Here is a 27,326-nt window from a genome sequence, read left to right as displayed (position 1 = left end):
GTACGAAAAGACAGTGTTTCATTAAATTTGTTAGATACAAACATCCCATGTGGACAACATGGGGCTGTGCCCTGCTGATGTTTTAAAGCTGTTGTTGTTCTATTTCTTTTAAAACCCAACAGGCTGTGTGTCAGACTCTCAGTACTGGAGAGAAGGCTTGCCGGTGCTCTGAAGGATACATGGGAGATGGTGTTCTCTGTTACGGAGATGTAATGAAGGTAAAAAGGCTGGCTTTTGTTGTATTACAAAAGGGCAAAGCAAGCTGATTTCACAGACAGGAAGGACTATAGTTCAGTTACAGAGAGCACATGCTTTGCATTTAGAGCAGCAGTTCTCAAACTGTGCTCCGTGGAGCCCTTAGGGCTCCGTGAAGCACAGTCAGGGCTCTGTGGGGGCCCTTCACCCCCTGCTCTGCTCCCCCTACTTAGGAAGCATATGGCCTGTGGAGCCCAGCTGCCACCGGCACAGCCTTCGCACTAACGCCATGACCTGCAAGGCCTACCCACTGCCATTTTAACTGTGCTTTTCCTGCATGGCAGAAACAGGCTGGACTGGATGCTCCCTGGAGTTGTTCCTACTATCATCATTATTATTACTATTATTATTATTATTTCAAAGGCTGGATGGCCCCTGGGGTCTTCCACTGAAATACTGTTAAGTTTATGTTGGTTAAATTGTTCTTCATTTTAAATGTTGTATTGTTCTTTCTTTTTTATGTTTACACGTTTTGATTGTATCTATGTTATTGTATTTTATTGTGTATTACTGGGCTTGGCCTCCATGTGAGCCACCCCGAGTCCCTTTGGGGAGATGGTGCAGGATACAAAAATAAAGTTTTTTTTATTTTTCTTCTGTACTCCAAACAAAATATGTGCAAGATGCACAGGAATTTGTTTATGTTTTTTTTTCAATAAGTTCATACAAATACTCTCCATCCATCTGCCGCTGGCCCAACCTACACCATTCAGACCACTGCAAAATTTTACTATATGTATTCGCAATGTTGGGAGATTTATTTACCGCAAGTAATATTACCAGAATAGAAATGTTTTTAATTGGCAGGCTTAGATGAATGATTTTGCAGTCTGCTTTAGAGTAGAAAGCATGAAAATCTTTTTTTTCCCCATAAATTTTTATTATGGAAAGCATGATCATCTTGAAAACCCTCTATGGTAATTCTATAGCTGTCCTTAGGAGATTCACTTGCTCCAAGTCCATAATGACAGCCATTAGCATCAACTGTTTTCTTTTTTGGAAGTATTCAACACCACTTTCTCAAATAGGTCTATCAGCAACAGAGCTTGGGAAAATTACACTTTTTTGACAATTGCAAATGTTCCATCTGAACTTCTACCTATTTCCTGTATATTTCTGTTTAAAACCACTTAGTGCTTCTGTAATTCTTTACAAATCTGTTGTCGTCTTTTTCCAGGAATTAGCAAGGAACTACCACTTTTCTATGTTCTTTGAGTGGATTAAGGTGAGAGTTGTTGTGTTTATATTCCTTGTTCTTGCTTCTATCTTTTCTTTTGTTTTTGTGCCAGGAAAATTATGACACAGATTAAAATTAGGAAAAGTAAGGGTCTTAATGGTATGAACAGGTTTCTTTGTACACAGATCTCTTCTTGAACATCTCTCGCAATGCCCTAACATTTGCGGCCTGAGATACTTGTGTCACACAGAGCCAAATTGTAGGGTTAGCCATGTACATGAACTGTTGAGGAATTCATTCAGTGTAATCTTGAAGTAGCCACTACCTTGAATGGCAGTACTAGTTCTCCTTTGGTCTGTGTATTGGTATTGAGGAAATAGGTATGTCAAGAATACTGTTTTAACCCCATCTGGTGAAGTTTGGGCAGATAGTGTTTTCAATTTTACAAGATGATACTTCAGTTTCATGGCTACACATAATGATTATGTTGAAACTGGTTCATGGTCCATTATGTTAGTAAAACGTGTATTTGAGGTGGGCCTCCAGGAAATATCAATCTCACATTGGTGATGAATGCAATGATAATTCATCATTTATCTTTTCATTTAAGTTGTGAAAGATACTTTACAAAAAATAATGCATAATTGTGTTGTCTTTTTTTTTTTTAAGAAATCTCTCTTCAGCATCCCAGAAGGAGGCAATGTCACTGTTCTAGTGCCACAGAAAGAAGCCATTCAAAATCTGAGTGTAGCTGAAAAGGATTTCTGGCTGAAACCCGACACACTATCATCTCTAGTCAGGTATCATTGGTTTACAGAGTTGCTCTCGCCCATTCCAGTTATTAGAGATTAGACTGGATAGGGAAACTTTGCATGCTGAAGCTTCCTGGCATCTCCAGGCTGAACTGAAAGCCTAGAGAGTTGTGGCCAATAGGCATGTAGACAACACTGAACTGAATGGACCAGTGTCTGACCCAGTTCCCTCTGGCATGAACATGCATGTAGACTCATGTAAACTTGTAACATACAAATTTATTGCCTACATACTATCATTAAATTGGCTTTTTTTTGTAGTTGGAAACCACAATTTATGTGCCTATTATTGGACCAGGTTGCTGTTGTTGTGTGCCTTGAGTTTGTTTCTAACTTATGGCAACTTTATGATGAACATATCATGCCATATTCTTAGCAAGATTTGTTTGTGTCGGGGTGGTGATAGGGTGTTGTCTTTGCCTGAGGCTGAGAGAGTGTGACTTGCCCAAGATGAATGAGTAGGTTTTCATAGCCAAGTGGGGATTTGAATCTTGGTCTCCAGAGTTGCAGTCCAGTGCTCAAACTCCAAAACACATTGGTTCTCAATATCCAAACACATATGTGGATAAGAAGGCTATCCAGAGATGTATGTGGCAGGAAATATTGCTGCAGAATGTGGTATTGCTCCCAGTATAAACAAAGCCAGAATTCAGCCTGCCTGAAGGATCACTATCTCTCACTTCTTGGTGGAGGAGCAGATGTATTCATTGAGAGAGTCACTGTAGAACTGAGAACTTCAGGTGTAGAGTAGATGGAAAGAAAAATGATAGAAATGTAACTGCAGAAGCATTTAACAGCATGTCATTACTTTATTATAGGTCCCACTTCCTTCAGGGTTCTTTAACTACCGAGGAACTCCAGAATTATGTGGGCAAAGAGATAGCTACCCTCAATCCACGTGCCAAATGGATGATAAACAATAGCAGTGGGGTAAAAGATCTTCATTTTATACTGATGATAATATGACTATTGCTGTTGTTGTGCACCACCACTAACAAGGCTTTAAAATAATTTCACATTAAGGTTACATGATACAAATATATCTAATGTTTTTCTTATGAACTGGAGAAATGGTTAAAATATATGCAAATCTAGTCAACCTATACATGAATTCACAGAATATTGGCATTTTAAGCTTGGAGTATGGGGTATTTTTCTGCAAAGGCAACAGAAAGTTTCAGAGTAACTGAATATAATAGAGAAAAAGCTGTCTTGGCATTATAAAATAGCATTATAAATGCATTATAAAATAGAAGAGCCAGATAGTTCTAGGTTCTATGATGTGTAACTTAAAGATGCATGTCTGCCAGGAGATATTTATGTACACTTCAATGAGGACACTTTAATTCTTGCAAAGCTAATTTGAAATCATCAAGTTTTTTTCTGTTTGCTTTCCAGGCTATTACAATCCAGAATGCAAGCATTATATTGGGTGACATCCCTGCTATCAACAGCACTATTTATATCATTGATAAGGTACATAGATTAGAATGTCTGAGGCCCCTTCTACACTGCCACATAAAATCTGCTTTGAACTGGATTATATGGCAGTGTGAACTCATATACTCCAGTTCAAAGCAAATAATATGGATTATCTGACTTGATAATCTGGATTATATGGCAGTGTAGAAGGGGGCCTAAATGCATGTTCCTTTCAGATGTAGTGGTTTAAAGATGTGTGGGGTCTGAAAAGAAATATTGCAGCCCAAACATGATCTTGACATTGAGCATAGACCAAAGACATCTTTAAACTCTCAGTTAGAAATGGGGGCAAGACAGCAGAAAGTGAGATGAAATCTACACCAGTGAGGGAACTTCACTCCTGAAAGAGTTACCATTGGGAAAAGGTGTTTCCACTGAAGCTTTATTACCCATTCTTGTTTCCACAGCAAGCCAAATTTTTCAAAATCCAATTGTCACAGAGACAGAAAATGAGGTGAAATCTTCTGAACAGGGGCACTCACAGCAAAACAAACACCACAGGATTGTTAACCCTTCCCTATACTATCCAAAGTTTTATACAGAACCTATCTTGTTCTCAACCCAGGGACTGCTTGTAATGAAAATGCTCTTGCAAGGTAAAAATGAAAACATACTTTTACTGTCTCAGGAAATCCATCTTTGGTTGGAAAAGGAGACAGACAAAAGAGATTGGCCTATACTTGCAAACAAGAGCCCCTAAAAGCTGGTGGAATAAGCTAGCATGCATTATTTCAGAATGCACTTTATATACGCATTTATGCTTCTTTACTTCCAACATTACTAGTGATTGCACATAGAGCAGAAACAGCCTGAACATTGTTTTCTCGGTTTTTTTCAAGGTTTTATTACCATCTGTTGATATTCCACCAAGTGCTCCAGATCTTCAGCAGCAACTTAGCACCATTCCTTCCTTCAGTAGGTTCAAAGAGCTGCTAGAGGTAAAGCCTTCTGCTAGATGGAATATGAATATGTCTTCTAAATAATTTAACTCTCTTACAGTTGTACAAGTCTGTCTAAATGAATCCCAGAAATAAAGATAGCATTAGCAGTCAAACCTGTCTCGCAAGACAATTCCAGATAAAGCTTTTATAACATTTAGAATTAATATAGTTTGACACCACTTTAACTGCCTGACCCAATGCCGTAGAATCACGGGAATTTTGGCTTGGAGAGGCACCATCACGCTTTGGCAGAGAAGACTAGAGACCTTCTAAAACTATCATTTCTCTGATTCCATAGCATTGAATCATGACAGCTAAAGTGGTGTCAAACTGCATTCATTTGACAGTGTATACGAGGCATGGGCAAACCTCGGCCCTCCAGGTATGTTGGGCTTCAACTTCCACAATTCCTAACAGTTAGGAATTGTGGAAGTTAAAGTCCAGAATACCTGGAGGGCTGAAGTTTGCCCATGCCTGGTCTACACTGTCACATTAATGCAGTTTGACACCACTTTAACTGTCATAGCCTGATGAAGATGCACGCTTTTTGATGTAAGTTAATTTGTCATGGAAGCTTCATACATCATCATATTCCATTCATTGGCCAAACTGTAATACAGTTAGCATTGTAACAGATCTTCTTATGAGAAAAGGTTAGGTTTTTTCTTCTTTCCTCTTGGAATTGCTACTAGTTTAAAGTGCAGAGAAAACACAGATCCTTTAATGCACTTTGGGGGAAGAGCTGTATTGTGGTTTCTTATTTTTGTATTTATAACAGCCTTGCTTGGTTCCTTCTGGGAGGGAAAGAAGTACAGAAACACCAACAGATTCATGTTTGTTTTGAAACGAGAGGAAACAAAAGGAGCAATAGGATCCATAAACAAAATTTTTCAGATTCAGGCAGGAATAAAAATATAAAAGCACTGACTAAAACAAGGTAAAATGGGAAAAGGGAGTGGAAGGCAGCTGCTATTCCCAATATTGTCTTTTTTAGAATACACTACAAATCATATCTGTAAAGTTCACATGTATATTAGAGAAATAGGAAGGACATAATATCCCCCATCCAAATCATCATTCTCAGGCCCCATATACACTGCCCTATATCCCAGAATCCAATCCCAGATTATCTGCTGGATTATATGAGTCTACACTGCCAAATAATCTGGAATAAGCAGATCATCTGGGGTCAGATCCTAGGAGATAGGGCAGTGTAGATCCAACCTCAGTGGAATGAACGTAAGAGAAGGAAGTACATACCAAAAGAGCAGAAATATATAAAACATCCTTTATAATTCTAGTTGTAGCTTAAATCGGGAAAGCAATGATTTGATAGGGCTAGACACCAATTTCTTTAAAAAAAGTCTTCAACAGTACATGGTTTGTAAACTTTGAAAAGAAGTGGGAAATCTTTCTCCTGGAGCAATGGGTTCAAATTACAGGAAAGGAGATTCCACCTGAACGTTAGGAAGAACCTCCTGACCTTACGAGCTGTTCAACAGTGGAATTCTCTTCCTCAGAGTGTAGTGGAAGCTCCTTCCTTGGAAACTCTTAAATAGAGGCTGGATGGCCATCTATCAGGGATTCTTTGATTGTGCCTTTCCTGCATGACAGGGGTTTGGACAAGATAACCCATGTGATCTCTTCCAACTCTGTTATTCTATGATTTTATGATTCCCCCTCAAAGTTTTTGCCTACGTCTCCCATCATTTCCCCCACTCTTGACAGTGAGATAGATTGTGGAGTTGTCATCTGAAATATCTAAAGAAGGTTCCTTATCTGGCTTTAAACAATTCTACTCATGTGCAAAACTGGGATAATTCTAATACTACACTTGGGGTAAAGTGAAATATTATTTTCACAACTTTCAGTTGCCTCAAATGAATGCCTCAAATGTTTAAAATGCACTAGCCTCACCTTCTGCCTTTAATCATTGCTTCGCTTATTGCAAAGCACAAATATAATTTTCATTCAGCAGAAATGAGCAGACTCTTGCCTTTCCCTATAGACCCAGACAAAAACAAACTGCTGCATCCTTTCATAGTTTGTGTGTCCTTCCACATTAATAACTGTTGCCATCTTGACCACATTCTGATGCTGCTTGGCCAAATGTGTTGTAACTTCAATTGATAAAATGTTGGATGGTATGGTAAAGCATAGAGATAAGAGATAGTTTTTAGCTTGAATCAATTTCCTATGAAACTCTCTACATGTTTCTATATTAATCTAAATGTAGACTTTTGTTTTTGCTTACTGTGTAAACTTTACTGACCACATTTGCTTACTAATTGTAAATTTCTGAAACTTTCAGCAATACCAGTTGATTAGACCGATTGAGTCAGCTGAAAAATACACTATTTTTGTCCCAGGAAATAGTTCAATTGAGAAATATTGCCAGGCTTCTAATATTACAAAATTGGTAAGTACCCCCCAGGAGGAAGAAAAAAAGACATGCATTTAGGCAGCATTTCTTTGCTGTGGGATATTCTCTACTGAACTCAATGCAACTTGCTTCTGAGTAAATATATGTAATTCCTAAAATTTATTGTTGTTCCCTCATTCATTTTGGGGGATTAATCACGCCTTGACTTCAGTTTTATGAAACTATTTTAATGAATTGGTAAAGACCACTTTCTATTTTTGCAAACTTCCTATGTGGCAAACTGCCTTGTGCACCAAATTATTGGACAGTTTTAATACACATTTTAAAAAATAAATAAAAGGAGGCACATTTTATCTAATGGATTTTAAATATGAGTGACTGCATGATGAGTAGCTGCATTATTTCACTGTAACTTTCTAGAAGAGATATGCAGTTAAAACTTTCTATGTGAGATCCTCAGGAGTAACAACTGGTACCCAGATGTGCATAAATCTCACCATTGTTTAGAGGTTTATAACCTACCATGATACAATCCATCTTGATTTATGATTATGATGAGACTGATTATACTGAGGCATGTGATTCCTTTTTATATTATAATTTTAAATAAATAATAATTAAAATGCCCTTGTAAAAATGGGGTTGAGCAAGGCAAAGCAATGACCCAAGAGCCATTTATTTATTTATTATACGAGTATCCAGCTGGAAGCCGGTTTGGTTATTAGTCAGAATTACCACTTATCAATAGGATTTTTTTTCATGTCAGGAGCGACTTTGAGAAACTGCCAGTTGCTTCTGGTGTGAGAGAATTGGCTGTCTGCAAAGACGTTGCCCAGGGGACACCAGGATGTTTTGATGTTTTGTCGTCTTTGTGAGAGGCTTCTCTCATGTCCCTGCATGGAGCTGGAGCTGACAGAGGGAGCTTATCCGGGCTCACCCCTGATTGGAACCGAACCAGCAACCTTCAGGTCAGCAACCCAACCTTCAAGTCAGCTCTCCTGCCAGCCCATTGCGCCACCGGAGGCTCCTATCAATAGGATATCTACTTCTTTTTATGTCCATATCTGCAGTTCTTTTGATGTTGAACTTTTTATAAGACATGACCACAATTTTTGTTTAATGTGGACCTTGGTTTTTAGGATAATGACACCGTACAGTATCATGTCATACTTGGAGATAAATTGTTACCCGAAAACCTGAAAAGTGGAGTTCACAAAAGCACCATGTTGGGAATGTCCTACTGGCTGATGTTTTACAAGAACAACACTGAGGTAGGGATGACTTATGTTTCCTTTGTATATTGCATGATCAAGAGAGCAACTCAAATGGTAATAGAAGACAGACACCATTTTTCAAGTGATGATGTATCTATCTCTAACCATGAAACTTCTTCTTGGACAGTCCGGTCAATTTGCGTGAAATCAGTTGGACAATCACCGTCTACCTTATTTACTGAAATCTAATGCTCACCTTTTTTGGCTAAATTACCTTGCCAAAATTAGACTGCACATTAGATTCATGTAATACAATAATCTTCGTGCTGAGCCAAAGAAAAGGGGGAAGCTGGGGATCTTATTTGAGGGAGGTAATCTCTAATTTAATTGCCATTGCTCGATGCTATGCAATCCTGGAATTTGTAGTTTGGTGAAGCACCAGCATTCTTTGGCAGAGAAGACCTTGTTTTATCTTCAGTTTTATAAGACTCAAGACCTTGTAAAACTGCAACACCCATGACTCCATAGCACTGAAGCAAACACACCAGTTCTTCTGGTCACATTGTTTGTAGCCTACCAGGAAACAATATATGATTGTGAAGTGTCTTTTTGGTGGTAGAAGGATATTCTTCCAATGTTTTACCATGCTGTCAGGTTAATGTGACCTGGTCTTTCCTACATATTTGGCACGGATAGGACTTAATAGCGGAGCCGTGGTGAATTCTTTGTGGTTCATGTTGGCTGTGTCTCTTGATGTCCCTTCTTCTTGCAGACATATGTAAACAAGGTCCTCTTGAATGGCCAGTTGGTTGAAACAAGAAATGGAATGTTGATTGGGGTTTCTCAAGTTCTACAAATTCAGAAAAATCGGTGTAATACAAATATGACAACAATACAAAAGGTAACACGTTGGAAAATTATTATGTGTTTTAGGCTTCTCATTATTATAGTATTTATATAGTTAATTGCTTGAGGCTGAATCTCAACTCACACTTTTGAAATACAGTAGAGTCTCACTTATCCAAGATAAACGGGCTGGCAGAACCTTGGATAAGCGAAATGTTGGATAATAAGGAGGGATTAAGGAAAAGCCTATTAAATATAAAATTATGTTATGATTTTACAAATTAAACACCAAAATATCATGTTTTACAAGAAATTGACAGAAAAAGCAGTTCAATACACAGTAATGTTATGTAGTAATTACTGTATTTACTAATTTAGCACCAAAACATTGCAACATTTGCTACAAAAACATTGACTACTAAAAGGCAGACTGCGTTGGATAACACAGAACATTGGATAAGTGAAGCTTGGATAAGTGAGACTCTACTGTATTGGTAGGATTGCCAGGTTTTCTGCAAATTAGTATGGCATTTGTGAAGCAGACCTCTTGAGAGCAGCATTCTTTTAGAGATTTCAGGCTCTTCATATCCCAGTAAACGGACCCCTAATTTTTATATGTAAAACCTGATTGCTGCATACAGGATTTTTGCCATCCCATATTCAGATTCCAAATAAGAACATCTGGAAACCTAAAATTCCAATCTTTCAAACTATTCATTGAGAAGCAATTTATTACAGATGAAACACTTAAAGGTACATATACTTATTCTTGCAGATTTGGATGTTCTATAGCAGTGGTTCCCAACCTTTGGTCCTTCAGGAGTTTTGGATTTCAGCTCCCACAATTCCTAACACCTGTAAGATAGCTGGAATTTCTGGGAGTTGAAGTCCAAAACACCTGGAGGACCAAAATTTGGGAACCACTGTTCTATTGAGATCTAGGCACCCATAGGATTCTATGCAATGCCACAGAGGAAAAACCTGAGGAAGGGAACATGGGGAAGAATTTCATTGGGTTTGTATTTTTGTCCATTACATATATCCTGGTTCCAAAATCCACACATTGGAATATTTGTGGTGCACAAATAAAAGAAAATTTCAAAGTTGCATTTTAAAGATGTGGCAGATCATACATTTGAAAAATTTGAACAGAAATGTAGTTTAATCACATGGTGTACAAAATGCATACTTTGAAAAATATTCCCAATCAAGCATACTATGAATTCATGGATTCTCTGCAAGTAGAAAAAAATGCTCATTTTAACAAGTCAGATGGGGTTTCTAGAAATGGAACCAAATGGAAAGTGAGAGGTTTTCACATCCTTTATAAAATCTCTAGGTGATGAGGAATTAGCACATGTGGGTGAAATAAGTCTGTGCAAGGGAGGGATAGTAAACCTTTCTACATCTACAGGGAACAGGGTAGGAATAGCAGGTGCCTGCACACTAGAACTGGTTTAAAAAATTGGACAGTGGCATTAAGAATATAGTGTTGGCATCACAACTTTTGAGAAATAGTAATTGCTTATGGTTTTGGACTCCAGCCTTCTTATGATATGTGGACAACAGTGCAATAGTAGAGATTATTGTTGATTTTTCTCATGTTCTGGCATATGCATTGATTCTTTCCCTCTCTTTCCCCCCGCTTGTGTTCTAGTCAAGGTGTGCTAAGTGTGACAGAAAGATCAAGTGCCCAGCAGGATCAGTGCTTGCAGTAAGTCTTACTTTGCTTCCTAGATCTCTCTTCACAAGATAATGGCAACTGGAACCATCTTACTTTGTTTGCCCAGGTTTTTGCTTTTCAAAATGCAGTGTTATTTTTCAAAAGCCAAGAAAGAGCAATGTCTTCTTCCTCCCAACCCCAAAATCCCAGACATTCAACAAAGACACCAAAAGCTTTTGTCCAAGCTTTTACAAGAACCTTACTCTTTCCCTGGCTATCTCTGAGTTTTCTCACCTCCACTTGCAACTCCTTAAGCTAAATGTGATGTCTGCTGGTTTTATTTATTTATTGCATCACTTCTACCCCGCCCTTCTCACCCATCAGGGGACTCACGGCGGCTTACAATATAAACATACACATCAAGTTTTCATCACATTTAAAAATCCATCAAGATTAAAAATTACAATAAAATTAAGAATATTCATTAAAATATACATAATTATACATTTAAATATACATTTAAGGCGCTTTCCATGTCCAGGTGGGGTCTGTCAGTAGGTCATATATTCATTGTTTTGGACTCTAGTTCAGCACTGGCAGAGTTACCGCAATGCAATCAAGTTAAAATACAATTTAAAACACATTAGTGGAAAGATATGTGCCTGCTTTTGAAGAGAACCAGTCTAGTCTACCTTCAAAAGGATTTCCGCGGTTGGGGTTCAACACCAAACCTTCTTTCATATCCCCACCAAATATGCCTCTGAATGTAAGAGGATAGAAGGGTCTCTTCTGCTGATTTCAAACCTGATCAGGTCTGTGTAGGTTAGTATTATCTTTCAGTTGATCCAGACCCAAGCTTTATAGTTCATAAACAGCCCTTTGAATTTTTCTAAGAAACTGACTGGTAGCTAGTGACGCTGTTACAACAGAGGAATTGCGCACTTCTCATGACTCCCCCTAGTCAATAGTATGCCAGTGACATTATGGAGTTCCAGAACACATTTCTTTGTTTTACTTTTAATTCATGCTTTGTAAATATCATATTAATAAAATCATAACAATACCAACGAAAAGATAAGCATTTGTATCTACCATCAACATACAACAAAATAAACACACACAAGCAAATGCTTACAATTCCATAGGAAAGGAAGGGAAGAAAAATAAAAAAAAAGTAAACTTCCCATTTTTCTACTGGCAAAGAAAATGTTTAGAATTTATATAAACGGCCATTAATTTTATATACTTTATATCGCCTTCAGTTCTTTCATTGTGAGAGATAATGTTCAAAACTCACGAAAGATATTTTATTCCACTCCCTCTCAAGAATATAAGCCATGGCTTCTGTTGTCCTTTCTGTTATCAACATGGTTAGCCTATCAATTTTTCCATTTCACTTTTTGTATCTAATTGTTTTCCACAATTGTGCATGGAGTATTCTCCATGCACAATCTATAGCAAAATCTTTTTTTCTGGTTTTTAACCTGACCATTATCTATCCTAATAGAAAGATTCCTGCTTTAAGTTGTGTTTCATATTGAAATATCTTTTATATTTATCATTTAGTTTTTTGCTGAATTGTAAGTCCACATATAAATTTTCCTTTTTGTCTTTTACATGTCCACCATTGATTATTGCAACCGTTATATATTTTTCTTGATTTTACTGCTGAAGTTCCTGAACAAATTTTAAAGGCCGTCCCACATAGAACCTGTTATAGATGCCCAGTGGGATGCTACCAGGGCCAGTCCAGCTATGGATCAATTGGCACACCAGCCCTCGCTCCAGAAATTTCCTCCCTGGCCATAGCTAAAACTTAAGCACCCAGACTTGAGACTGAGACGTCTTCTACACTGCCATATAAAATCCAGATTATTTTCTTTGAACTGAATGATATGGCAGTGTAGACTCATATAATCAGTTCAAATCAAATAATCTGGATTATCTGTTTTGATAATCTGGATTATATGGCAGTGTAGAAGGGGTCTGAGTCAAGGAATACACCCAAACCTCAAACCTGGGATCTCGGGAGAAGTGTGAACAAAATGTGTTCATTCTAAAAGATTATGAAAGGTGTTTCTTGATTCTTCCAGTGTGTAATACATGTCTGCTCATGCACTCATTGAGTCAAATATTCATTTTTAAATGACAGGAGGAACCAGGGAAAGGGAATCTTCCTCACTGTCTGTACAAGTCTGGATCTACGAGACAAGTTGGCTGTCACTTCACTTGTGTCAAAGTTTCCCTTGTAAGTAATCCAACTTTATTGCATGATGACCTTATACAGAACCCTTCCATTCCAATCCTCATGGAAATCCATATTTGTTTTATTATGATTGGCCCCAAACTGTTCCTTTCACTACACTAGAGTAATGAGAGCCAATTTCTGCAGCCAAAGATGTGAGTGGATTTTCTCCATATAAGTTGTATAGGACATGGAGATCTCCATACTGTTGTAAACTGAAGGACCTAGAAGCAGTGGCGCCACTAGGATGAGTGTCACCCAGTGCAGTAGTCACTCATGGTGTCACCCTCATGGACCTCCTCCCATACCGAACCCAGTTCTGTTGTTTTTGTACTAATGTTATTCACAGATTATACTCTCTGTATATCACTATATGTAATGACAAAATCAACAACGATTAAAAACATCAGCAATGAAAACTACAGTGTGTGCTCATAGCACATGCAGGTGAAACCACATGATTCACAACGCCACTGTAATTGGAAGATAATAACCACTCTGATCAGAGCTCATGCAAATTAGGAAGTTCAAAACGTAAATCAGCATGGAGTTTTGGCCTTGCAAGCAGATTAATATGGTACATGTAAGATGGGGTTACGAAAAACATTTTTGTAAAATCACTACAATGATTCTACTTTAAAAAATAATAACTTCTGTTGAAATACTGTACAAAAATTTTATAGACAATAATTTTTATGTAAACCCGCCCCCTGATGGTGTCATCCAGTGCATTCCCCAGTGATACCACTGTCTGGAAGATATAAAAGGAAATTAAAATCTCATCTCATCAGCTGGCTCATGTTGCAGCCAGCTGCAGCCGGCTGCAACAAATCACTCTGACCAAGAGGTCATGAGTTCGAGGCCAGCTCGGAGCCCCGCGTTTGTCTTTGTTCTATGTTAAGGCATTGAATGTTTGCCTTATATGTGTAATGTGATTCACCCTGAGTCCCCTTCGGGGTGAGAAGGGCAGAATATAAATACTGTAAATAAAATAATAAATAAATAAATAAATAAATGTATAGCTCAGGCCAAAAGCTCGGGAAGAGATTTATTCATCTGGGTCTGTGTATTTCTGCTTATGATGTTAGCACTGCCATGTTACAATCACCCCTTCACATTCTCTGTGCCAGTTACATAAGATCTGCATGAAAGTAGAAAACCACAAATGAAAAAAAACACTCCTTTCAAAATCTGACAGAACACCTCTCTAGGAATCTCTAAGGCTCTTTCTACACTTCCATATAAAATCCAGATTATCTGATTTTAACTTGATTATATGGTAGTATAGACTCATATAATCCAGTTCAAAGCAGATAATGTGGATTATCAGATTAGATAATCTGGATTATATGGTAGTATAGAAGGGGCCGAAGTCCTCCGGTGCAATGTCTCCCAGAGGTTGACCATAGAATTGCACTGACGGACCCACAGATTCCTAGAGAAACATATTAATCAAATACAAAAACAACGAAAATTGCAAAAGATAAAACCTCAAATGTAGACCACTGACTCTACTCTACCTGTGTTTGCATGGTGTATTCACCAACGTGCCCTGTCATCTTGAGGACAACTTAGCCTTGAAGGAGAGTCCCATTGTTTGGCCTGTTGCTGTTAGTGATAGCCTAGTGTGTCCAAATGTTTCCACTATATAAAGCAGCGTCTTGCAATTATGGTCCTATCTCAAGCAGGGGAAAAAAGGTCCAAACCATTGAAAACATTTTGAATGCAATTAAAAAAAATATCTCTAGACTGTAGCTTTCTGCTCTTTACCCATTACAGGAGGTTGACTGTAATCTGCTTATTTCTCAAAGGTCTCTGTCTGCTGCCCAGGCTACTATGGCCACATGTGTGAGATGTGCCCAGGAGAACCGGGCCACTGGTGTTCTGGAAACGGGTTGTGTCAGGATGGGCTGGATGGCAACGGAGAATGCCAGTGCCAAGAAGGTTACCACGGCACTGCCTGCGAGATGTGTCAGCCAGGGAGATACGGAGCCAACTGCACATTAGGTGATGACGCCTGAAGCATTACAATGGTGCTTTTGCAATTGTGGTTTTGCAATGATGCTTTGCCCTGCTTCTTCACGGGGGGTTGGACTGGATGGCCCATGAGATCTCTTCCAACTCTATGATTCTATGATTCTGAGTATGAATCGTTGCTGCAAGTGCTTTGTGAAATAATTAGTTGCTTTGGCTCCTATTTAGCTCTAATGTAGTTATTAATGTGTTGTCGAAAGCTTTCATGGCTGGAATCACTGGGTTGTTGTGAGGATGCCTGCCACAGATGTGGGCAAAACGTCAGGAAAGAATGCTTCTGGAACATGGCCATAGAGCTCGGAAAATGCACAACAACCCAGTAGTTATTAGTCTTTCTAAAGGCAGAGATGCATCTGAAAGAGGTCATCACTTGCTGCTAGAAAGAAGGGGATTCTGCTGGTTATGGAGCTGGGGAAAACTTGGGATGCTTTAATGTTATACTACTATGTTGTCATCATCTCCACTCCTCCTCTCCTTTTTTTCCTCCAAGTTCTCTTCTTCTTTCTGTTCCCTTCTTCTCAGCCCAACCAAAAATGTTTTTGGTGCCTTGGTTTTTAGGCCTGTTCCTGGGGTTGTTTTTTTATGGCAGATTCAGAAAATTGCATTGAATAGACCACATCAGCACTAATTTCTTAGATATGACTGGAAAGTTTGTATCATAAATCTGTGCTTTTTGTATAAAATAAGTAGATTTTCATGTAGCACATTTTTCTTTTAATTTTTAATATATTTCCTACATCTTAAAATATATAATTTAAGCAATATATTAAAATATCTTGATTTTTTTATGAACAAGCAGAGTGCAGGGTGGTATATGACATATATTATGTGTCTCAAAAACTAGATGTGATAGGGGAAATTGGTACCATTTTTGGAATCAGCAAGTCTGATATATTCAGAAACAGGTATCAAAATGTGAGGTATCAAAATGTGTGTTCTCCTGTGTTATTATCTCACTACAATCACTTGTATGTTTGGCAAAGACAGCAATCTTGGTGGCCTCCTCATGATTTTCTTTTCACTGGGAGGTGAAGACATTTCTGTTTACCCAGATGTTTCATTGTTAACTACCTGGTCCAGAAAGATCTTTTAATTTAAATTGTTCTATTGTTGTTATGGGTTTTACCCACTTCTTCTTATGGACCAAAGTAAGGAACACCAGATTAAAATACATATATACAACAGATTCCAGCTAAGACCACAGACCACCAGTTACAATACATAATCAGTTAAAACTTGAATGCACAGGTTTGGCAAATGACAGAATCATGTTTCTTTCCTCACAGAGTGCAGTTGCAAGCATGGGAAATGTAAGGATGGGTTGCTGGGTGATGGAAGCTGCGTTTGCAACCCTGGCTTCCAAGGAACCCAGTGTGATCAAGGTAGGTGAAATAATGCCTCAGTTGTCTTTCTACATATAAAATCATTGTGTTGGCAAACAAAAGTGAAGAGTACCCCAGCCATGCTACCAATGTTGTAGCAGATTATATACACAAATTATTTTGAGATTTGAAAATAGAGATCAGCTGTTTGTGGCAAATGGGCTACACACTGCCTGGCTTTGAAGACTCCCTCCCGGAACCTTCAGAAGCCTCACTGTATTTCTTTAATTTTTACATTCAGTTTTGTCAAGGATAATTACATTTCTGGAAGCCAGTAGGAAGGATAATTTCCCTTTAAAACACTCCCCCCTGCCCCAACATGTTTGCCTAAAAATAAGAGAATTTCTCACCATTTCCTTTTTCATTTTGAGGGATCAAGCAGATTACAGTTGGTTTGAGGAAGGTAAAATTAGTTCTTGGATGTGCTGAACTTTCAATAGTCATAGCTACCAAGGCTATTCCTAGTCAGCTCCTTCTTCCATTGGGAAACTCAAATGGGATGACAAAGTAGTAGGATTGAGCACATACACGTATGCATTGAGATTGTTGCACCCCAGCGAAGGTCCACCTTGCTCTCAACACACACCAGTGAGACAGATTTGGTATAAACAGTTTATTAGTAAAAAGGTAGCAAAAAGTAAGGCAAAAATGCAGTAAGTAAATGCAATAATCAAGATAGGATCCAATGTCCCAGGAAACAGCAAGTAAATCCTTAGATGACAAGGCTTAAAACAAGAACATGATCTTCAAAGCAGAATCCAAAGTACATGAAACAAAAGGAACATGAAGGCAAGAATACTTTCCCAAAATACGTAAGGAAAACTTTAACTAGGACTTGAGGCTTGAAACAGGAACAAAACAGGAGATCTTGCTCTGAAAGCAAAGTTGCTTGATCTGAAATGTGTTCCCCACATTTCCCCTTATTTACCCATTCTTACAAGACATGAAGGCATTCCTTTGACCTTGGGTTCCCAGCCTTTTGGCAGCAATTCGTAGCGAACATCTAGGGAGTTTGGTTCTCAGACGCAACCTTGCCTCTCTGTCTAATTGGACTTCCTCGTTATCACTTTCTGAACCACCTGGCTGTTGTTGACTTCCCCTGCCCTCCTCCTGTTCTGAGAGCTGAGAAGGGTCACGCTGATCTGAAGCCTCTGTTACCTCATTTTGGCCTGCTAGCTCATCTTGGCTTCCTGCCTGCGGGCTTCTCAGAGTGTCCTGCTGCTCAGGCTGTATAACATTTCCAGTTTCAGACTGTGAAAACCCAAATCCACCTTCATCATCAGACTGAACCACAACAGAGATATCCTAGAGCAATGGTTTTCAACCTGTGGATCCCCAGATGTTTTGGCCTTCAACTCCTAGAAATCCTAACAGCTGGTAAACTGGCTGGGATTTCTAGGAGTTGTAGGCCAACACACCTGGGATCCACAGGTTGAGAACCACTGCACTAGAGGATAAGGTAAATTAATAAATTATAACTGGAGTTTCACAAGTACTAAAGACAGGTACATGGCACAAAGTAAGTATCTGCATAAAATATCAAAATGCAACGGTTGAAACAATATCAACATTTTATTTGTTACCGGCCTCTCCTCCCAGCTTTAAAAAAAAAAAGAATAAAAAATTGAATAGCTTTATTATCACTGTGCTATTGCACAATTAAATTAAATGCTTTCCCCAGCACACATTGAGGCAGGGCACAACATAGTTAAAGCACATCACCATATTAAAAAGCAGTAGAGCTCACTATTTCTGTTATGAACTTGCCTAATGCATGATCAAGATCGGAGACTTTCTTCCATGAACTTCTTCCTAGAGAATCATATTGGATGGTAGCCCGGAAAAGGTTCAGTTATCTCTTCCATCTTTTATCCAGAAAGTATCACATGGTGCAAACCTTTCCTCTTAAAATATTTCTCTACTCCCAGCCAGTCCCTGGGAGCGGATTGGCCAATTTTAAAATATTTAACTTAGGTCAATAGTTATCTTTGTCATTTTTGCTTGTTTTATACCATACTTACTATTTTGATATTTCACATGTTACTGTTTTGAAGTTTCATGTGTTGTTTAAGTTTCAAAAAACTGAAATAAATGACAGCAGTAGTAATATTATTGAGAACATTAATTCCTAAATCACTTAAATGTTTATCTTTTCCATTTTATTTCTTTAATGGATTCTGATTGTATCTCAGCATTCATTGTAACAGAAAAATATTAGAAAAGTGAAAAGGCAATGAATTAGCATATGGGCTTTTTAAAGAACATTTCGTTAACTTTTATTTCACTTTTGGGTCTTACAGTGAAGCAGTTCCTTAGTAAATCTAATACTGGGTTGCTATGAGTTTTTCGGGCTATATGGCCATGTTCCAGAAGCATTCTCTCCTGAGGTTTGCCCACATCTGTGGCAGGCATCCTCAGAGGCTGTGAGGTATATTTGAAACTAGGCTAGTGAGGTTTATATATCTGTGAAACCAACCTTGAAAGTTTTAAGGCCATTAAATGCTAATCAGGAGAATAATTCACACTTCCTCCAGCAGACTAGAGTTCTTTCTCCCACCATGGACCTTACACAGATATATAAACCTCCCTTGCCTAGTTTCCAACATTTTTAAATGATTTTTTTTATGGCAATATAAATTCAGCTTCAGAGATGTATGCCTTAGCAGCCAGACTTGGAAATTAAGCCCAATGACCAGTCACAAAACAAATGATGGCTGTCTTTTGCCACCTGAGGGAGCACCTCTTCTAAAAATTCCCTAAAAGTGTTCTCAGGTTTAATTACTACGCCCATAGAGCAGCTGAAGTTAAAATCAGAATATAAGAAGTCTTACTTCTTTCAAGGATCTGACAGTGTATTTCTGTTTCAAGTTCTAGGTAGAGGCTGGTTATGCATTTCTCCCCTTTTTCATTACTATAAAGAAATAAGATAATAAAATGCAAGCCAGTAGTGCAGCGGGTTAAAGCGCTGAGCTGCTGAAATTGCAGACCGAAAGGTCGCAGGTTTGAATCCGGGGAGCAAGATGAGCTCCTGCTGTTAGCACCAGCTTCTGCCAACCTAGTAGTTCAAAAACATGCAAATGTGAGTAGATCAATAGGTACCGCTCCAGTGGGAAGATAACGGCACTCCATGCAGTAATGTCAGCCACATGATCTAGGTTATGTCTACGGACAACACTGGCTCTTTGCTTAGAAATGGAGATGAGCACCAACCCCCAGAGTCGGACACGACTAGACTTAATGTCAGGGCAAAACCTTTACCTTTACTATTCATTCTGAGGTTTTGCAGCCCATGTACACTTCTTAGGTCTATGATTTGTGACAGCAGATACATACAAATGTATGCTTATGTCCATTCTATGATATGGTTTGACAGTGCTTACATCCTTAATTTAATCTAATTCCTAGATATAAAGAAACATATAAGGTGCACATTGGGTTACTGTTGTTTGATGTGAATATAATATTCTAACAAAATGCTCTCTTGCAGAAATTACAACTCATCTGTGTAATCACACCTGTGATGAACATGCCAAGTAAGTACAATTCCCCAAGGCATCATTTAAAACATGTTTGTGACCTTAGTTTTGTATTCCTGTTGAAAGGGGGAAAGATAAAAAACATTACCTTTATATTTTTAATTGTTCCATCTTTTAAATACACTTTGCAACTTAATAAAATGCCCTGGCCAGTGAGTATAAGAAGAAGTCATCCGAAGGCAAAAGCTTCTACTAATACAGATATTGTTCAATTAAAAATGTAAATGTTTCACAAAATCCACCTAACCCTTCCGAAGATAAGAGCTATAACAAGTAAGACATTTCCTCCACTGGCATATCAAGACATTTATTTAAGTTATACCCTGCATTTTGTTGGAAATAGCAACCTTCTTCAAGCCTCCACTAGTTATTTGTTATGTAAATAATGTGTTTGGGTATGCAGTTTTTTAAACTCTTTGTTGTGGGTGGGGCTACAGACCATGTGATCAGATCTGGGCTTGTTCGAGACTGAGACTCCATTTGCTTCAGACTTCAATGCAGGAACTGTATGTTTTAGACTTCAATAGGAATGGTATGCTTAGAGACTCCATTGGACTTTCAGACTAGACTAAGACTCTATTAAACTCTCAGAACAGAGCGAGGCTTTGGACTATTGATTCTATGAATGATGTCCTGTGTTGCCTACAAAGATAAACTGTTGCCCAGGTGGCTTCTTCTTCATCCATCCACAGTCTGGAATAACCTGCTGGAAGTGATGTGAAAACTTGATATACTGTCTGAATTTAAAACATCTTTAAAAACCAGCCTCTTCCTGCACACCTAATCAAAAAGCCTTTAACATGAAATTATATGAATTGACTGTTTTTAATATGTATTGGTTTTATTTGTTCTGTTGCCGTTTATTTATATCCTACTTCTGTATAAATTTATATCAGTATACATTCAGGATTCATGCCTTACTGTGTGCACGTGGTTTTATATTTGATTTCAACTTTTTCTTACTTTATTTCAGTTGCATCAAGGACTCTGCTGTATCCCAACCCACTTGCTTCTGTTCTGCAGGATATACTGGGAATGGAACTTATTGTACAGGTAATTCTGGATAGTGCTTCCCATCTATGAAAAACTGATGGTAAAATAACAACACACCTATAGTTAGAAGAAGTTAAGTGTTGCCCTCCATAATCATATCTCTTCTTTTTAAATGGCTCCCATATCTTGTTCATATCCTGTATGAAGTATTGTTTCATCTGTATATGTATATCATCTGCAACACAGTGTTTTTCAATGGACTTGATTTACACATTCCTCAATAGTTCATCAAGCATAGAAGGAGCCACAGTGGTGAAATGGGGTTAAACCTTTGTGCTGGCTGGACTGCTGACCTGAAGGTTGGGTTGCTGACCTGAAGGTTGCCAGTTCGAATCCGTGAGATGGGGTGAGCTCCCATCCATCTGCTCTAACTTGCGGAAACATGAGAGAAGCCTCCCAGCAGGATGGTAACACATCCGAGCAATGGCTCTGCAGATGGCCAATTCTCTCACACCAGAAGCGACTTGCAGTATGTTTTCAAATCGCTTCTGATACGATAAAAAAAAATCAAGCATAGAGACAGCAAGTCATTTTGTTTGTGTGGAAGGCCCTTGAGGTATGATCCTCCTATTGCATTCCAAAATTGGGAGGAGGACCCCACAGAAGCCTTGAAGGATATGTTCTTTTGTATTGTTGGCATTCAGAGTAAGTCATAGAATTTACATGTTTGGATTATACAGAATATTCTCCTTCCTAAATCTTAAGAAACCCTATGCACTATAGATACATTAGTTATTTCACATCGACACCTTCCTGAAAGAAATTAAAGTGCTCTGTGCATTTCAGGGGGAAAATTCAAAAAACAAATTCATCAAAATCAAAAAAATCAAAATAAGCATAAGGATATAATCTTGACTCCCCCCCCCCCTTTCTGGCACAACTCATAATTATGCAAATAGCAGGTGCTTCAAATTGTTATGCTATCTTGATGTAGAGCATCTTAAATAGGAACTTGTCAGTTATCATTATGTTTAGAATGAGAAAACTTATTTTAATCAGACATTCTTGTTTTTCATAAAATTGGTGTTTGAAAGCAATCAAGCAAGATACGAAGAGAAACATATTCTGAATTCTAAACCAGAAGTTCAGCCCCATGATTTTTTTTTGTTAAGTATCTTACAATAACTAAATGTTTTATAATGGGGAGTGTTTTGTTTAACAAAAGTAATAATATAAAAAATAAGTTGACTTGCTTGGATCCAAATAATGATAGCTGGAGGCTTCCATTTCAGTGGGGTAGGTAAATCTATTCTGGGAGTATTTAAGGAACTATTCTAGGTGCTGAGCCTGTTTTGGGAGAAATTGATGGGCTGGACTTTAGCACAGCAAGTTAAACCACCATCTGCAATAAATCTTGATAGTTCGAAGCCCAGGTCACGGTGAGCTCCTGACCTTTAGCCCAGCTTCTGCCAACCTAGCGGATCAAAAGCAAAATATTAGCAGATCAATAGGGACCACTTAAAAGCGGAGAGGTATTAAAACACCTATAAGGAAATGCCAGGAAATACCGGCGATTCAATCAAAAAGGAGGAAGTTGCAAATAAAGCTCTTCATATGAAGCCGAAGATGGGAAAAACCTATATACTTCTATCTATGTTCAATTGTCTGTCTTGTCTGTGTATAAACAGCATTGAATGTTTGCTGCATATATATCTTCTGTGATCCACCCTGAGTCCCCTATGGGGTGAGAAGGGCAGAATATAAATACAATAAATAAATAAATAAATAAATAATAGCAGCTTTAAGGTTCAGATTAAAACTTGGAGCAGTTTCAACACCCAAGTGATATGAAAGCTATAACAGTCACTGGAATGAAATGAAACCAGGGTGCTCAGGTTGGAGTGAGTTTCCTCTGAGGAAGCTCAGTTCCAGATGAATGGTCCATCCACAATGCACACAAGCTGGCCCATGGCCAAACAAAGGGATTTGATCATTGATATCTGCCGTGATACCTGATATGTGGAGCCATAAGATTTCATGACATACCAAGCTTGGGGGCCATGATCATCAGCTATTTTGATTGATTATATTCAGTAATTGTGCTATTATTTAAAAGCCCTTTGAGCTTAAATCCTTCCTTTTTTTAAACTGTAAAAAATTAATTCACCATGGACATTCCATAGATAGATAGATACACACACACACACACACACACATACATCCCAATTGCCTCATTTCCAACAGACCTCTGAACAAATCTCTAAAGATGCCTGCCATAGATGCAGGTGAAATATCAGGAGAAAATGCTACTGGAACATGGCCCTATAGCCTGAAACATTCACAGCAATCTGGTAAAGATTGTTTGGAGAATGTTACGCTGCATAAGCAAAATATTGGTCAGAATTTTACTGCTACTTACTGAGTGAAAGATTTCCCTCTGTTTTCCCTCTATGCTCAACTTAATGACCATATCTCATATCGTTCCTCAGGGTCCCCTGATTTCCAGGGGCAAATGTTCTGTAAATAGGAAGTCTGTTCCAACCTTGAAGTGAAAGCTAGGATCCAAGCTGTAGCCTTTGCCATTGGCTCAGATTTATGTGAAACTTGTATGCTATTTATATGTGATACCACCTTGTAGAATAACCTGATTTCTTTAATTTTGCCTCACAGAAATAGATCCCTGTGCAGTGGGAAATGGTGGCTGCTCTCCCCACGCCAGTTGTAATAAGGTTGGACCTGGAGAAAGAACCTGCACTTGTCAAGATGGTTATGCTGGAGATGGAACTGTGTGCCGAGGTGAACATCATGCCGTTTGTGACCGCTGTGGTTTTGAATGCAGAACCCAAAATAGATGTAGAGATATAACAAGATACCCTCAGTGGCGCAGCATGTTAAAGCGCTGAGCTGCTGAACTTGCCTGAAAGGTCACAGGTTCGAATCCAGGGAGTGGAGTGAGCACCTGCTGTTAGCCCTAGCTTCTCCCAACCTAGCAGTTCCAAAACATGCAAATGTGAGTAGATCAATAGGTGTCACTCCGGTGGGAAGGTAATGATGCTCCATGCAGTCATGCCAGCCACATGACCTTGGAGATGTCTACAGACAATGCTGGCTCTTCGGCTTAGAATTGGAGATGAACACCAACCTCCAGAGTCAGACACGACTGGACTTAATGTCAGGGGAAAACCTTTACCTTTACCTATTAGCGGTTGTTTAAAATAGAGTGGTATATTCATGGCATCATAAGAGAGCAGTATGCTTCCTGCACCACTTGCAGCCCTAATGTTTTACACCCTATTATTCTCCTCAGAGCTGGGAAATGTTACTTTTCATTGATCAGTCATCCAGCCACTAGCCATGGTAGCTGGAGTATTTTGGGATCTATGGCATAAAAATTGACTTCCCCAAGCTTTGATTCTGTCCATACTGCACCATATCAATTTTCTTGTGCAATTGACTAGATCTTTTACACTTAGATCAGGAAGAAGGGTGGAGTACGTGGTTGTAATTGTTATGGAGTGGATGAGGTTGCTTGTCTAACAGCTTGCAATTGAAATGAATTCCAACTCATGTCTCTATGGATTAGGTTTCTTTTAATATGATATAACACAGGGTTTGGCAACTTCAGGTTATCCAGATTTGTTGGGCTGAAGCTCTGCAAAGACTAGGGCTGGATCAACACTGCCATACTATGCAGATTATCAAAGCAATTTTTTTAATCGTGTCAGAAGCATCTTGAGAACATACTGCAAGTTGTTTCTGGTGTGGGAGAATGGGCCATCTATAGAGACATTGCTCAGGGGATGCCCGGATGTGTTGCCATCCTGCTGGAAGGCTTCTCCCCACAAGCAAGAGCTGATAGACAGGAGCTCTCACCCTATCTCACAAATTCGAATTGGCAACCTTCAGGTCAGCAATCCAAACTTCAGGTCAGCAGTCCAGCTGGCACAAGGGTTTAACCCTTATCAAAGCAAATGATCTAGATTATCCGATTTGAACTGGATTATTTGAGTCTACACTGCCATGAAATCCAGTTCAAAGCAGATAATCTGGATTTTTTTTATGGCTGTGTAGATTCATCCTATGTTGGCTACTACTGATGGGAGCTGTTGCTCAGCAATATCTTCAAGGCCATAAATCGCTCCTCCCTAATATTTGAATGTAAATCCTGCTCCCACAGAGATCATAGAGGTTGCTTCTATAGAGCTGTATCAACCTTTAATAAGACTATATCTAATTCTTAGTGAAAATATTTGGTATGAAATGAGTATGAATGTGGTAGCAAAAACCTTCTCTATAAATTCCTAAACTTAACCTGGCACACTGTTGTTCAGCTTGTTGATACCTGGCTTTTTTAAAGGCAAATACTTTTCAGTAAAAACACCCAGAAATAATGTCTTACTGTGATATCTTGGCAATGCATTTGTCTTCTGCACACAGAAATTGATCGGTGTCTAGAGAATAATGGAGGATGTCATCAAAATGCAGAATGTATTAAAACAGGTCCGGGTTTGGTAAGTAAACCTTTTTCTCATTCTCTCTGGGACTCAATTATAGCAATTTTGTAAGAGTAAAAGTAGGGACTATCCACCACTCAATTTTTCATATGGCCATGGTTTAAAATCCATAATTTTTTCATATAAATATAATGCTTAACTTCATTTTGATATCCGATGACAAGTGAATGTTGCATTTTCCTGAGCTGTTTGGCTAAAGATGTTTTCTAGTACACAGTTGTCTCGGTATTTGATGATACATGAGAAATTGTTGTAAAAGATGCAGCCTACATTTGCCAGGAAAAGTCCTTGAGACAAATCTTTTCACATCTCCTAGAGCAGTGGTTCTCAACGTGTGAGTCCCCAGATGTTTTAACTTTCAACTCCCAAGAAATCCTAACAGCTAGTAAACTGACTGGGATTTCTGGGAGTTAGTTGTAGGCCAAAACACCTGGGGACCCACACGTTGAGAACCACTGTCCTAGAATTTAAGCTTCTAATAATTAGGACAGGTGTAGTAACTACATTTTGAATGTCTCTCTTCTCAATTCCTCTTCTGCTATCCCCTTCCTTTGCACAGCTAAAAGCAGAATCAAGGAGACTAGTTAAGAGGGGCTGTGCCTGCAGTTTTTATTTTGGGGTAGAGAACTTGCAACTCCTGTGTGTACTTGTGCTGACTGTTTGTATATTACTGTTCCTATTTTATTATCTGATGCAGGTCTCCTGTCACTGCATTCCTTATTATAGTGGCAATGGTACAGAATGTGAACGCATTAATCTTTGCAAGGTTTGTTACTATCAATCTGATAATCTTTTTATTGCATTAAGAATCTACTTTATAGTGTGTTTTCCACACAAACCATGACCAGGTAATGTTGAGTACAGCTATATCTTATGAAACAGCATGTTCCAGAAGCATTCTCTCCTGATATTTTCTGGAACATGGCCATACATTCTGGTCATGAAAGGCTTCGACAAGAGATTCTGCTGCTGTTTGGACTAACAAAAGGATGCAGGCAATTAATTCCCTACTCGGGATTGCAGGAATTGTAGGCAGAGCTCTGCCTATTAGCAAGGCAGGAGCAGAGAACAGGCAATCTTCTTGTTAAAGGGGCTTGTCAGATTGTTCTCCCAAAAATATTGTGTTGCTTGGCACAGTCTTCAGAGAAGTGGAAAACACCAACCAATGAGATGAAATTCAGGTTTGAAATCATTGGCTGGAGATATTTATTCCCTGCTCCCAAGCACTGTCTCCCTCTGCCCACCTTTTATGGCAGTTGGCATGGGTTTTGGAAACAGATACCTATTTCTGGTTTCACACAAGCATTGGTAAGCTATGATGACCATGCAACAGGCAAAAGTGTCATCCCAGTGGTTCTGGCATTGGGCTGGATGATCAGGCTCATTGATCAACAGGAAGGTTGGTCTATGCTTGGATCCAAACCCATATGTGTGCCAACCCTACCATCAGGTGTAACAAATGAAGAATTGTGGCCTACCGTGCTTCAGTCTGTACATATTGTCAATGTGTTTCTTCCAAGCGGAGCAGGGGTCAACTGTAAACACCCCCCCCCCTTACAATTAGGTTGCTGTGTGCCCTTAAATAATTTCTGGTTTATGTTGACTCTTATGTTCTTCTTTTTCCAAAATAAATATTTTGGCATTTTAAGAGGAAAGGGGGGGGGGGTATCAGGACAAGGGAAATTGCTGCAATGATAAGACTACTGCGCTATTAATTCTTGATAGGACAATGGAGGCTGCAGTCCACTGGCTTACTGTCTTGAAACCCATTACGGGAGTCGTATCTGCATGTGTATGCAGGGTGAAGGTGATGGAATTACATGCAGAAGGTCTATCTGGAAGGTAATAT

General features: G+C 38.8%; 1 protein-coding gene across 1 annotated transcript in view; it reads left to right on the top strand.

Annotated features, from left to right (window-relative positions):
• stab1 (stabilin 1) overlaps positions 1–27,326 on the top strand; it is a 135,753-nt gene that overhangs the window by 72,367 nt on the left and 36,060 nt on the right. Inside the window, exons 27-45 of the mRNA XM_008105146.3 lie at positions 123–218; positions 1,433–1,480; positions 2,102–2,232; positions 3,063–3,174; positions 3,643–3,720; positions 4,566–4,664; positions 6,979–7,086; positions 8,190–8,321; positions 9,037–9,165; positions 10,768–10,824; positions 12,926–13,021; positions 14,830–15,025; positions 16,339–16,434; positions 19,922–19,967; positions 20,944–21,023; positions 23,634–23,759; positions 25,401–25,474; positions 26,175–26,243; positions 27,203–27,319. Coding sequence (XP_008103353.1) covers positions 123–218; positions 1,433–1,480; positions 2,102–2,232; positions 3,063–3,174; positions 3,643–3,720; positions 4,566–4,664; positions 6,979–7,086; positions 8,190–8,321; positions 9,037–9,165; positions 10,768–10,824; positions 12,926–13,021; positions 14,830–15,025; positions 16,339–16,434; positions 19,922–19,967; positions 20,944–21,023; positions 23,634–23,759; positions 25,401–25,474; positions 26,175–26,243; positions 27,203–27,319 — 1,890 coding nt within the window. The remainder of the gene's footprint in view (positions 1–122; positions 219–1,432; positions 1,481–2,101; positions 2,233–3,062; positions 3,175–3,642; positions 3,721–4,565; positions 4,665–6,978; positions 7,087–8,189; positions 8,322–9,036; positions 9,166–10,767; positions 10,825–12,925; positions 13,022–14,829; positions 15,026–16,338; positions 16,435–19,921; positions 19,968–20,943; positions 21,024–23,633; positions 23,760–25,400; positions 25,475–26,174; positions 26,244–27,202; positions 27,320–27,326) is intronic.

Source organism: Anolis carolinensis, chromosome 2 (genome assembly GCF_035594765.1).
Source record: "Anolis carolinensis isolate JA03-04 chromosome 2, rAnoCar3.1.pri, whole genome shotgun sequence".
NCBI classification, from domain to species: Eukaryota; Metazoa; Chordata; class Lepidosauria; order Squamata; family Dactyloidae; genus Anolis; species Anolis carolinensis.
Note: the sequence above shows the minus strand (reverse complement) of the source record. Positions and strands in the feature narration are given on the sequence as shown.